The sequence below is a fragment of the Silurus aristotelis genome (genome assembly GCF_946808225.1).
Source record: "Silurus aristotelis genome assembly, chromosome: 23".
Taxonomy (NCBI): Eukaryota; Metazoa; Chordata; class Actinopteri; order Siluriformes; family Siluridae; genus Silurus; species Silurus aristotelis.
Window position 1 is genome coordinate 9,207,225 of NC_139596.1, and position 13,640 is coordinate 9,220,864.

The 13,640-nt window shown below is 38.5% G+C and overlaps 1 protein-coding gene across 2 annotated transcripts in view; it reads right to left on the reverse strand.

Moving 5' to 3' along the window:
- adamts3 (ADAM metallopeptidase with thrombospondin type 1 motif, 3) overlaps window positions 1-13,640 on the reverse strand; it is an 82,113-nt gene that overhangs the window by 54,403 nt on the left and 14,070 nt on the right. For both annotated transcript variants that reach the window (XM_083526805.1, XM_083526806.1), the window contains exon 4: window positions 11,654-11,810. In XM_083526805.1, the coding sequence (XP_083382931.1) occupies window positions 11,654-11,810 (157 nt within the window). The remainder of the gene's footprint in view (window positions 1-11,653; window positions 11,811-13,640) is intronic.

Below are 13,640 nucleotides of genomic sequence, written 5' to 3' on the forward strand. Positions count from 1 at the left end.
AATGACCTCTCCTTGGAATACAAGTAAGTGGATCGTATCCAAGAATGACAAGTATAAGTCTTGTGAGTGCTTTACATAAGTCACCAGTCTAAAGATCACTATCCTTCATGAGCGTGGGCACTAAGGAAAACATGGTTTAGGTTTGAACTCTACAGTGTGGGGATTGTGAAACGCATTTGTCTGCTCGTGCGTCCCATCATTACATAAGCATTCTTGCGCTGACTGCCTCCCAAAAGAGTAAACATCGTTTCTAAGGTTCCACTTCAAAGAAACACGACACCCCCCCCCACACACACACACTCACAGCCTGTGTGTGTTTTGTGCACGCGTCCCCCCTCAGGCAACCTGGCCCGCTCCGGTTCAGCAACTTGTTCCCCTAAGGGGTTTCTCGGCTGGCGCAACAGAGGAGTAAAGATAGTGCACAGACGAAAAAGACGCCCAGCCAGACAACGCTGGCTTCTAAAAATGAATATCGAATGCAGCTGGCATGGGCAGAGTGCCCGGGGTTAGAAATATACCACGCACGTGCTGGAAATAGTTGGATTTCACTGGTGCATCAAAACGATATGCTCCCACACATGCGCTAGGGATGTTTGACTTTGCTGTGCAGATGGCACCAGGGCATAATTCTTCAACACTCCAATTTTTAGTCATTATTGATCATAGTGATAATGATATTTAAATTTTGCATCACCATGAAGCTTAAAGTAAAGTTTGCTGCTTAAACTGCACAGCAGCATGTTGTAGCAATTTCCATGAATGTATACACTATATATAATAATCTACATGTTAGAAAGTTAAACGGTGTAGGACTGGATTTAATGTTGTTCATGCTTTTTAATTTACCTTTGGAAACTGGGGGTGATCGGCTTCCCGCACATAAAACCTCGGATTAACAAGCCTCTCTTTGAAGGCAAAACCTGGTTCTTTTTCCTGTCTACTAGAATCAGCAATTAAGATTGAACAGCATGCTAACAACATAAAGCAGGAGATAAAAGATGCTGAATGAGGCAGTTTACGTGGCACTCTTGACTCTAGACATGGCCTTGGGAAATAAAAGCTGAAGCAGGAGTCACTGCTGGAACACTTTATAAGCATCATTGTAAATGTAACGAGCTGAGCTGGCAGACTGTAATCTCCACAGGTTGGAGTGAAACAATGTGGGGTTCTGCTGAATTCACTTATTCAATATGATCAAAATTTTTGCTAACTTGTTGCTGATTAACTAGGCCCAGCCACACATGCTGAGCTCCAAAACTCTGTATGTTTGCAAATCTTTTCAAGAATCCTCTGTTACAACAAATGAAAGCACCCACTTAAGAATAATTTATAGACTTATTTTATATCTACTTATCTAGTTAAACCCATGGCACTTAACCCTGGTATTTAAACAATGTGCTGAAAGATCTGCCTCTTTATATCAGAGGTATCAGGGGAGACAATCGGAGCTTAGTGGCATTTTTTTTTTTTTTTTACAACAAACCCCAGTTTCAACACAAAGACCTACAAATTATCTCAGGGTCAGTATTTTTAAATCCAATTGCGCAAAGCTTAATCGCGCTCTGATATTTTCTTATGCCAGAGTCAAATGCTTCACCCTTGAGGCAACAGCCACTAATGCTGTTCAATCAACCTTTATGCATTATTCAGAAAGTGTTTTGTGTTTGTGTTTTGTTTTTTTTAATGCAAGGGGCCATAGTTGCATTTTTTTATGGAAAAAGATGTCTGTTTGTCCACAAGGACAATGTCATAGGGACATGCCTGTGCTTGTTTATGTATTTATTTATTCGCTGGTTGGCAGGTGCACATCAGTGACTGTAGTGTTATAAACTGTAAATTTACAAATTAATTTATTAATCAGTCAACTTGACTCACTGTGTGCAAGAATTATATAGACGTACTATACTACTATACTTATAATAGGTAAAGTTTCATGTGGTTACCCAAAATTATTATTATTTTTTTCAATATTTGATTAGCTTTATTTAAAGGTTCGATTTCTCTATTATCTTCAGTTTGAGGTTAATAAAATTAACCTTGACCTTTACCCATTTTTACCAATGTGTCATTTATTTTACATCCTTCTTTCAGTAGGACGATGATCTAAAAACAGGCATTCAAATCCACACAAAACAGGTTCAATTACCACAGGATCAATCTTCAGATATGGCAATCGCAAAGGTCTGACAGGCCCCTTCTGAAAACCAGTGGTGTGAAGTGAAGCGGAGAATCCATGAGAGACAACCTAAGACTCTGGACTAACTCAGGAGTGATCTCTACATTCTCATATCTTCCTAAAGTATTAGGCATAGGCAAGACTCTATGCTTTTTTGCTGACAAAATAAGATGCAAATGCGAGTTTGTTTTTTTGTTTTGTTTTGGTTTTTACATTTAATTAAACGGTCGGATTTGTTTTCAATTTCCAGTGTAAAAATATGTTAATTAGGAATAAAACTTTTATTTTCATCAAGTCAGATTTTCATCAAGTCAGATATTTTATATATATATATATATATATATATATATATATATATATATATATATATATATATATATATATATATATATATTTATATTTATATATATATATATATATATATATATATATATATATATATATATATATATATATATATATAAAAAATAATAATAAATTTAAAACAAAAGAACATTAAGAAAATACAGGATGCTATGTAGATGAATTATATCTGAAATAGTGCTGTGAATTATACTGACAGTTGAGGGCACCTGACCTGTCCCACTCAGTTCCTTTACAGGTGCTGACAGGACACTTGGTGTCTTTTTTCCAAATGTCACTCAAGCTTTCAGCAACCTGACAGCTGATTCTCCATGAAACCAGACAGCATGAGTTTGTGGAGGTGAAATATGAGAAAGGTAAACCCTGCTTTTTCCTCTGCAGTTTTGTTTATGTGTTATAAAGTGGAGTCATTAGATTTAGCTGTCTGAAGCCAAACTGACAGTCAAAAGCACAAGCAGGTATAATTAATGTATACGGCACAATAACAAGGCACTGGGGCCTGCAGTGGAAAGTTTAGAAAATTGATTTTCGCAATTTTTGCTGCCCAAAAAAATCATGTGAGTGAGTTCTATTGAGTCTAGAGGGTGACAGACTGCCTCATTTCTAGACAGCAACACAGATGAAAACATTGCAGCTTGGGCCATTGGTTTCTTTTTTGTTGCCCCTGAGGTATTGCAGGGCTCACACGGTTGGTAATACCCCGTAACCAGCCAGCTATATCCGCTCCCACACACACACACACACACACACACACACACACACACACACACACACACACACACACACACACACACACACACACACACACAGGCTTGGTATTCTCTAGACCCTCAACTTCTCAAAACAAAAACAGATGTGGCTGTATTGATGGAAATGCAGCAAAGCCTTAATATTGAGCTTTGTCTAAAGCAAACCAGGTGTTATTTTTTTGTTTTTTTTAAAAAGCCTGTACTAAAAAAAAAAAAATAAAAAATAAAAAATCACCACAAACTCCAGAAAAAAACCAAAACAAAAATGCTTTAGGATATTTGACATTAAGAAAAATCTGGTTCTGATATCCAGAGAGGATGTGAAATTTCTTCACATTCGACGTTGAGATCTTCATCTAAAGGAAATGCAGAGGAAATCCCGGTGCCTGGGAAAACCAGGGACACATCCTGCAAGATGCTGGCAACTATTATATTAAACCATACAAACCACTAATCTAAACCGCATACAAATGCCCTGAAATTATTGTCTGCTTCAGACTGCACCAATAGCCTTTCAACCTTCAGATTAAAGCTCCCACATCAGCAAGAAAAAAACTGATTCTCATGCTCTAAAAATGTTCTAGTACTGACATAAGCATTGCTAATCCAAGCAGTAAAACAACATACAAAGATATGTCATCAGTGTATCAATGTCAATATGCACTGTCCATTTTATTAGAAACAGCTGTACATCCAATCGTCCAGTCATGCAGTAGCAGCGCAATGAAGTGCATTCATGCATTCAAATGTGATGTGCTTTAGTTTTTAAATATCAAACATGTTCACTAAGACATAGCTCTATGTACCATGTTGGTTTATTTAAACTGCTGATCCCCTGACATATTCACAGTCGCTAATGTCAATACAAAGCAGTGCATCCGGCGAATATCAATTTTGGGAGCAGAAAGGCTTCATTGATGAGAAAGGTCAGTGAAGAATGGCCAGGCTGGCTTGAGTTTACAGGAAGACTATGATCATGCAAATAATCACTATTTACAACAGTGGGGAGCAAAAAATCTTGCACCAAATTGAAATACTTACAAATTGAATTCCAATTCTTAAAGTCTAGACAGTATACTAAAAGTGAATAGACTCACAGAAACTCCATAGATAATATAGCACTATATCTAATATTAAAAAGCAAGACATAATCCAATTCTGATCTGTGCTTTTTCTCTCTTTTGATATAAACATGCACTGAAGCACTCAATTTGCTGGTTGGCTGATTGCACATAATTGCATGAATAAGCAGTTGTACCCGTGCTGGGAGTAAAGTAGAAAGTGACAGTATCAGGACTTAAATAATCAATAGTACAACAATATTCACAGTAACAAGGAATTTTAGAAATGCCTCTTTTTTATGACCAACAGATCTTTTAGTGGCAGTCCATTTACCAACAGAGAAAAAGAAGAAAAGCATTGTGGGATGGTAATAAAGCACTTCCTGCTTCACTGCCAGATGGCATGGCTGTGAGGTGATCCAATGGAACAAATGCTTATAGCTTAACTGGCCTGCCCTGATACACTGAAGTGATGTCAAACACTCAGGTTGTCTCTATTTTTTAGGCAAGAGACTCGAGAGGTTACTATATTCCATGGAAAGTATTTATCAGGCAATTATTACACCTCATTTTTGAAGGAGAGTATGGCAAGCACAGTGACTGTGTAATCCATGATTGATGATTCACACTATATTAATTTAAGAGCATAAGCACACACTCTGGCTAGATGAGTGCCAATATATCAGGCATTGCACAAAATTTTCCCCTTGTTGATGCCTTCGGTTTATGTACAAACCAGAAAAAATAGAAGGAGTGCATACTTTGGAATCACTCTCTGTTATTCAGACAGTGCACATATGCTTGGCTAAAGCTAGCCTGACTAATGTTTCCAATTAAAAGACGGAGAATATGTGCATCAACCTCGTGGTCTTCCTCCTGCAGCACCACAAGCAGGCAGATATTGTGTCACCAAAATCTTGGGCTGTTTATCGAAATGGACAAGGCACCATCTGTCTTCATGACCTGTAAAGAGTATATGCAGCACATACGCACATACTTAATCTAAAATAACTTATAGGCATTAACATTTCAACACAAAACTAGGCTTTGATATGACAGAAAAGAAGGCCTTTATTTCCCCAACTTGAGGATACACATGAGGTCATAACACATGGTGTTTGAAAAAGCATAATGGCAGCCAGACTGCTGGGACATCACTGTCTCAACAGACTCCATAATCCACACAGGTCGTGTTTAAGAGTATAAAAAAAAAAAATAGTCTTTGCCTATGATGTTAAACAGCACATTGGTTTATGGCTGTCTTTGAAGATGCTGCAAAACACACATCCAAGATGCAGGTCATTTTGGGGCTATCACCACCAACGGTCCACTCGCAGTAAGAATACAATCCATCATGTCACACTTAATAATTAAGAAGGACATGGACCACTTTCTCGACAATAAGAACTAAACAAATCTGCCAAAGATTTCTGTATGGCCTTCAAGAAAGCTTTCAATTTTCACGTCATTGGTAGCTTTTTTCGTTATCAAACGCAGATAGAATGGTTCTTATTTACCACAAACATTAACTGAACTTGACAGCAGCCTGTCTTTCTTTTTTTTGTTTTGTTTAGAAGGATCTCTGAGAACGCTTCAATAAACACTGAAGCACAAGCTGATGAATGTTTTATGACGCTCATAAACCAGTGCTGCTTTCTTACCTTTTTCCTTCTTTTTTTTTGGATGGAACAAAAGCAGACGTTCATATCTTTCTGGCTCGCATGCATTAATGTGATTCATGTGTCAGAGGCTGCTTCCAATATGGTAATGAGGGATAGTAAAGACTGAAGGTGATGCCATTATTCACAATCAAGTCCCTTGCCATCACAATGGTTCACTTTCTAAGAGCGGGCCATTACTTGGTTGATCCCTAATGTTCCAAAAAGCCTGATTGTCCTGAGTTGTTCACTTGGCACTAAGTGGATTCCAGGGCTGTAGCATTCCTCGGGATGTCCCTAACCCTTGACCTTTGCTTTACGCCCATTGTGGCTTTCTGATGTGAATTAAATCTAAGTTTGACATTTAGCCAAATTTAGCCATAATAAGATCTAGACTCTAATAAAATCTTCTGACGGCATTGTTCCTGAAATAGTTATAACTTTCAAAAAGTAACAAATATGCAATGGGCCTCATTGATCAATCTTTTAATAAATGTCTGCTCGGAAAATGCTTTATGTGGAACAAATTAAAGTAAAAAAGTCAATCTGGCCACCTTAACAGCACAAATTTGCTGAAAAAGTCCTTCATAAGTGGTGTGTGATAAATCTTAAGGCCATTTCAGCAAGGCCATTTCAGCATGTCCCCTACCACAGCATGTCCCCTACCTCAGCATGTCCCCTACCTCTTTGTGCTTATTCAAGTCAAGAAGCTTTTATTGTCATTTCAACCATATATAGCTGACGCAGTACACAGTAAAATGATTCCTCCAGAACCCTGGTGCCTCATAAAACAACATAAAGCTACATAACAGAAAAAACACAGAGCAAAGGACTAGTAAGTGTCCTCGCCACATAAAGTGCATAATACTTAGTACTACCGCATAAAGAGTGCAATTACTTATTTCACCGAAAAAGCGCTTGCTTTCTCTAATAATTTATAAGAGTTTTTCTGAACCGCTTTATTTTGTGTCAATGATATGAAACTCTCGGGCTGTACAAAATTGTCACTACATTTGTATGTGCAATTCAAATAAACAAGCTAGACAGTGCACAACAACATCAATTTGCATCAATAAGTTGAGGTAAGACCTCAAACTGAGTTTGTCTAATTATACTATCAAAAGTATACAATGCTTATACAATATACAATTCTGAGAATTTACAGAATGGAAACAAACAAAGTTATGGATTTACATGATCAAATACTTATTGTGTGAATGATTTATGAATAAATATGGACCTCTCCATTTCAATAAATCAGGCTCGATGTTGCAATGCTATGGCTAAACACCAACTTTCCATCGACACAGCAATTTTTTAATAACCCCTACAACAGCTACAACACACGACCTTTCAGATTCTTAGGATTACAGATTCAGACTCAAGAACTTGTTGATACATTTGGACTGTAATGAATATCCCCAGTCTACTACAAGTTCTAAGGACCATGGGTTGCATGAACCGTTCTGCATTTAAGCACTTATTACCGCACAGCTCAACAATAGAACTGCAATGAATAGACATTCGGTTAATCCTAGATGAGGACTGGTTCCCTTTTAAATCTGGTCCCTTTTAAGGTTTCTACCTCATGTCTTCTCAGGGAGTTTTTCCTTGCCACAGTCGCTACTAGCTCGCTTATCAGGGATACACTTTCTTTCGGCTTCTCCCGTTAGGGGTCGCCACAGCGGACCATCCGCATGTTTGATTTGGCACATGTTTTTATGCTGGATGCGCTTCCTAACGCAACCCTCCTCATTTATCCGGGCTTGGGACCAGCACTAAGACTTGTGCAACCCTAATGGCTGGGGTTGGTTCCACAGCGTTGAGAGCGCCGCATCCTAACCACTAGACCACCAGGGAACTTATCAGGGATAAACAATTATCCAATAATTGCAATAACCGTACACACTTTTTTTTTTTTTTTTTTTTTTACAAACTAATAACCGACCTACCGGCTGCCATGTGCCGATATCAGTTGTAAAATGCAAATGAAAATGAACTGAATTTAAAAGCTGAGGAGCTGCCGTGAGAATCTGCTCTGCATGCGGCTGTTTGAGCCTATTTCAGCTGTGAAGCCAGATAAAAGTGCAGGTGTAATGTGTGCACAGATAAGTAGCTTAATGTCAGTCACAGTCTTAAGTCCTCTTTGTCCACAGTTCATTATAACTCCCCAGGGTGCCCCGATGAACCTGCTATTTCGAAAGATGTTCACCATAATAAATAGGATTCATTTGGTATAAATCTGTTTAGATTTTCTTCACTTGTCAACAATTTGTATAGTTCTCTGCTTCTTCAACTCTGTTAGCTCACCAAATTCCTCCCAGCTCGGCAGCCCTGGCTCAGTCTAACACAGATGTGTGACAAATATAAATCACTTTATTTTTTTTCTGGGCCAAATCCAGATCTTCCCTTCCGAGGGCACTTTGTGGCTGAGAACAAATCCGCTCGATCACTACAGCTGTATGCTTTGCTGGATACACCGGACAGGAATTCTCAAGGGTTTCTTGAACTATCCGCACTATTCCTTATGCTCGCTGTTAATCTAACATCTTAAATTGACCCCTGCTAAAAGCCTTTGGTGACTGCAGCATGTTAAATGTGCAATTTCCAGTGCTGTGTAGCTGATTCTATGCTGTCATTCTTGGTAATTGTTGCTTCTTCTTGTTAAGCACGTCTACTTAAGGCATGTCCAGTGAACTGTGAACAGACCAGGCATGTTGAGACAAGATGAGGCACTTATTCCACTATAAGGCTGCAATTTATACCAAACGGGAACTGTTACACTGCTGATAATATTCGCTCTTGATCTCTGAGGGGTTTTGTGGATGAAGAAAATGCCAAACCAGATTCAGACAAGAGCAGTGTTTGTTTGATTATTATTCATTTGCCCTGCAATGGGTTTATTGAAGTATCTGAGAGAGGGGCTGAGCGTACGTCCATATTAATCCAGATAGCAGTGGCGGACTATGCGTTTCTCAAATACTCCTTCAGTGGTGTCCTACGTAAATCAATTTATCTCTTAATGCCATCATTATGACGTTATGATATGTGAGTATTATGCAGAAACTCATTATAACAGAGCGTCGCATCACAGACAGATATCTCATGCAGGAAGAATGATTGCCATTACTAAGAAAACCCTGGTGCATATTATTAGTAAATAAATGGTAAATATATATTGTTTATGCACACAGTTCAGAAAATCATATAAAAAGCTCTAGATTTATAGTTTAACTCAGCAACCTTACTCTCCAGAAGGGCATTTCTGTGCATGAATATACACCTTACTCATTTGACAGACTTATTTCTATCCCAAGCAACATACAATTGGTACATCAGTACAGGGATCACGCCCCAGTATCTAGAGGTGCTGGGATCTGAACTCACGATTTTCAGATCGCTCGCTCAACACCTTAATCACTGACCCACCACTACTTTTTGAAATATACAGCGAAGGTCATAACACATAAGCGCACTCATTCACTACCCATTCAGCAGATGCATTACCGAGTCTCACACAGTGTCTACAGTCTGCAGACGTAAATAAAAATGCTGCTGTTAATGACGTGGGAAGTGAAGTAGACTAACGCATTCATCCTAATGCACAGAAAATAATTTTGACATCCTCTAAAATATTACATTTTAACCTTTCATTTCATGAAATATATTCTGTGAAGAAAAAACATTTTAATTATGGATAACACAAATGCCAAAAAAATTTAGTTTACATTATGCAAATGAGAAATTGGCTAACTGGTGCTTATGGCATTCCTTCCTTTGTTAGCATGTTTGGGGGGGGCTTCTTTAAACAGCATGAGGTCAAAAAAAGGCAATGGCTTAACCTCCATGGCAAGCTTTCGAACAACGCACATCTAAAAGTTTCCTTTTTTTAAAGTCTACTGACTTACTGTACTCAGCCGACATGTTCCCCGGGCCAAAGCCAGATCAGTGTTGCAAAATACTCAATGGACATATTCTATACCACTTTTAAACAGGCTTGAGTTGTTCAAGAGAGATCTTGCTGCAGTTGCTGTAGAACGTACAGTAGGCAGTGTCTTGTTTCAATAGAACTATCTGTCAATGAACTATTGATCACAAATAACTACAAAGCACTAGGGATGTCAAAAAATGCAAGTTACCAGAAATGGTGTCTTTTGCAAAATCTGTGAAGGCGGTCTGCTGTGAAGAATCGCTTGTTGGTGAAGAATTTTAACGCTGATTTACAGTGAATCGGGATTGAACTAGACCGTATCAGTGATGAACTGAAACTTATTGGATCAGTAGTAAACTGGAGTGTATTGAATCATTACTTATTAACTACAAGATGGAGTTTAATTCCTTTGTTTGACTTTGACTTTAATTAGGAACTAAATGTAGGGGAAAAACGGCTGTTTTTTTTTTTTTTTTTACAAAATTCACATAAAAAATGGATGAACTGCTCAGGGCTGGTGGACCTTAAAGTATATCCTATGACGGTTGATGACAGTGGGAGTGCACAACGTTGGCAAAGCCGAGAGAAAGACCCCTGTTGTCAGACTGTAAAAAAAATAAAAGGAACAGAATTTCCAAGCAACCAGAACAGAGTGGGTAATCATTTCCCATTCCTGGATGCTTCTAATAATGGCACAATGGCACTCCACCTCTTTGCTATAGCAACCCCAACCAGCAGACAAGCGTTCACCCCTTAGTGAATGTAAAGGGGTGGAGAGTGAGCTTCCCACATGTTCACTAGAATCATAAACCTTTTCACAGAAATACTTTAAATACTATACTCAATAGTACTAGAGTCCAGATTATTCTGTATACAGTCAAACCAAAGATTCTTTTAGCTATAAAGCGTTGGCCTGCAAACACTGAATATTTTTTTAAACAGTTTATAGAATGATTCCTAATTTATAGCTAGTTTTTCATGTTATAGTCATGTTTTCTGCATTCCACGCAAGTCCAAATTCCGCGTTCAATATAACAATTCCTTCATGCACTCAAAATATAATGCTTTTAGACTGCTAATAAAGGAGCCTGAAGTAGTGCAGTGGAACCATTTGCGTGATGGAATGAAGTGCGAGAATTCGATAAAATAGTTTGCTTGGCAATAAGTCTTAAGCACAAAAGGCTTCAGATTGATATGACCCAAGAAGTTGGCGTACCAGGGGGTATCGCACATTTTGATTGCACCTGATTGTGAGTATGAGCTGAAACTCAGCCATCAATTCCAAAAGCTCTGAGAGCCAGTGGCAAAATCTAAACATATGTAATGATATATAGAGCTCACCAGTCCTTTTGTGAAAACAAAAAACGAAAAAACCTTATTCGAAAATCAAGGCTAAAAAACTTGTTGCAAAATAAAACACAAGATGATCCCCCATTGTGGGAGGTGGTAGCTTAATGTTTAAGGCATTGGACTTTGGATCTGAATGTCGTGAGTTCAAATCCCAGCCACAACAAGCTGCCATCCCTGGGCCCCTGAGCAAGGCCCTTAACCCCATAGCTGCTCGGTTGTATGAATGAGATCAATTGTAAATCGGTCTGGATAAGAGCGTCTGCCAAATGCCATAAATGTAAATGTCCTTTACCTTTTTTTCTTTGAGAAAATAAACAAACAAACAAACAAAAAAGCATGTATTTGATAAAATTGTGGGCACCCACCAGGAGGTTCGTAGTCCACTGAGATGTCCGAAGGCGTTTGCAGAAGAGCGGATCTTCTATACACTACGTGCACTCGCCCATTTTCCTCATACTTCTGCGTGCCACGCTCCAGGGGCTCAATGAAGTATTCATCAGAGTCCGCACGGATCATGCCAGCCTTTAGGGAACAAAAACATAAACATGGCATTCAGCTTTGCTACAGGGATGCACTGCATACAGAGGTTTGGACAGATAACTCTCACTCCTGATGAGCAAGTTCAAGTTTAAACAATGGAAACTTTTACTCCAACAACTTACATTAATCTTTGAAAAAATGAGGTGCAGTTAAACCCTTTCCCATTGAAGCAGAGTTGAACTTTATAAGCAATAATATGGTCAGTAGCATTTATCAGGGTGTATTAAAGTTTTAGAAAGGGACAGTTTTCTTTTTTTTTATTTTATTTTTACTCAGAACTGTTTTCACGTGTTTGTGAAAGTGAGAAGTGTGAGAATTATTTTTTCTTCTCTCTCTCTCTCTCTCTCTCTCTCTCTCTCTCTCTCTCTCTCTCTCTCTTTCTTTCCAGCTTTTCTCACTTTTCCACCATATGGTCAGCCTTTCTGTAGACACTCCCAAATATGTGTATATATGAGATTATTATTAATGTTTCATTTTTTTACACACAAATGTTACAGATAATAGACTGTTTCCAATGGCTCTTTTTGCAGTGGTAATAAAATTATTACTGATTCTATTTTTGTTCATTCGTGTCAACATGCTTGCATCATAATGCTAATATTGAAAGGACAGTATGGTCATGCAAATGTTCCCCTCAGGTGAGTATCTCAATGTCATTGGGTGTGTTTCCAGCCTGGAAAGTAAGTATGTATGTGTCAAAGTGTGTGTGTAAGAATGTGTGTGTGCATGCACTGACCTCTTTGCACTTTTAAAGCAGCTCTTTTAGCCAGAGCCTCAAACCCCACAACCGGCCTCATGTACTCATGTACACAGTCCAGCCTCTCAGAGCTGTGCTCTGGAATGTGCTAGAAGACTCTGACTCTCTCTCTCTCTCTCTCGCTCTCTCTCTCACTCTCTCTCTTCTTCAGATTCCAGCTTTCTCCTCATCAGAGGCTTGGCCTTCTTAGTGCTAACATGTGTGTTCTTCAAAATCATGGATGCAACAGTTGGGCATATTTTATTGATTCATCAGTGAAAAGAAGCTCTGCAGCAATTTTATTTCTATTTTTAAATTAGATTTTTTTTAGCTATTTGTGCATATTAATGAACGGTATTTTTTAATGTTATTTATTATTTATTTTTTTACTAAAATTCTAAATAATAACTGTGTCATATCCAAAAATTTCAACACGCTTCTAGTCACAGAGTTTGAGAATTTAATTTAAAAAAAAACACGTTAGACCTTAATTGACTCACTGGAAGTCAGGCAGTTCAAGAACTGGGCATCTGAAAGTGATTCTAATTCATCTAATTCATGCCTACAATGCAGAAAAAGGCATGAATTTGAAAGGCAAAAAAAAGATCTCTAAGTGTTTCCAGCACAGAATTTTTACTGTTTGTAAAAAGTAAGTAAGTTTCTTTTCGGCTTCTCCCGTTAGGGGTCGCCACAGCGGATCCTCCGCACGTTTGATTTGGCACATGTTTTACGCTGGATGCCCTTCCTAACGCAACCCTCCCCAATTTATCCGGGCTTGGGACCGGCACTAAGAGTGGCTGGGGATGGTTCCCTGACCGGGAATCGAACCCGGGTCGCAGCGGTGGGAGCGCTGCATCTTAACCACTAGACCTGTTTGTATTGTATTTTAAAAAAAAAATTGGGTGCAAGGGGCGCTGTGGAAGTCAGTGCAAGTGCAACTTGGAAAAACAAGAAAATTTTTAGTCACGCTGTGGACACACGTTGTGTGTGACTTCAGCACAAAAGTTAAATCTTGTGTGTGCAAAACGATATCTAGATTAAAGCTTGCAATTTTGTTAGATAAACAAATAAATTTT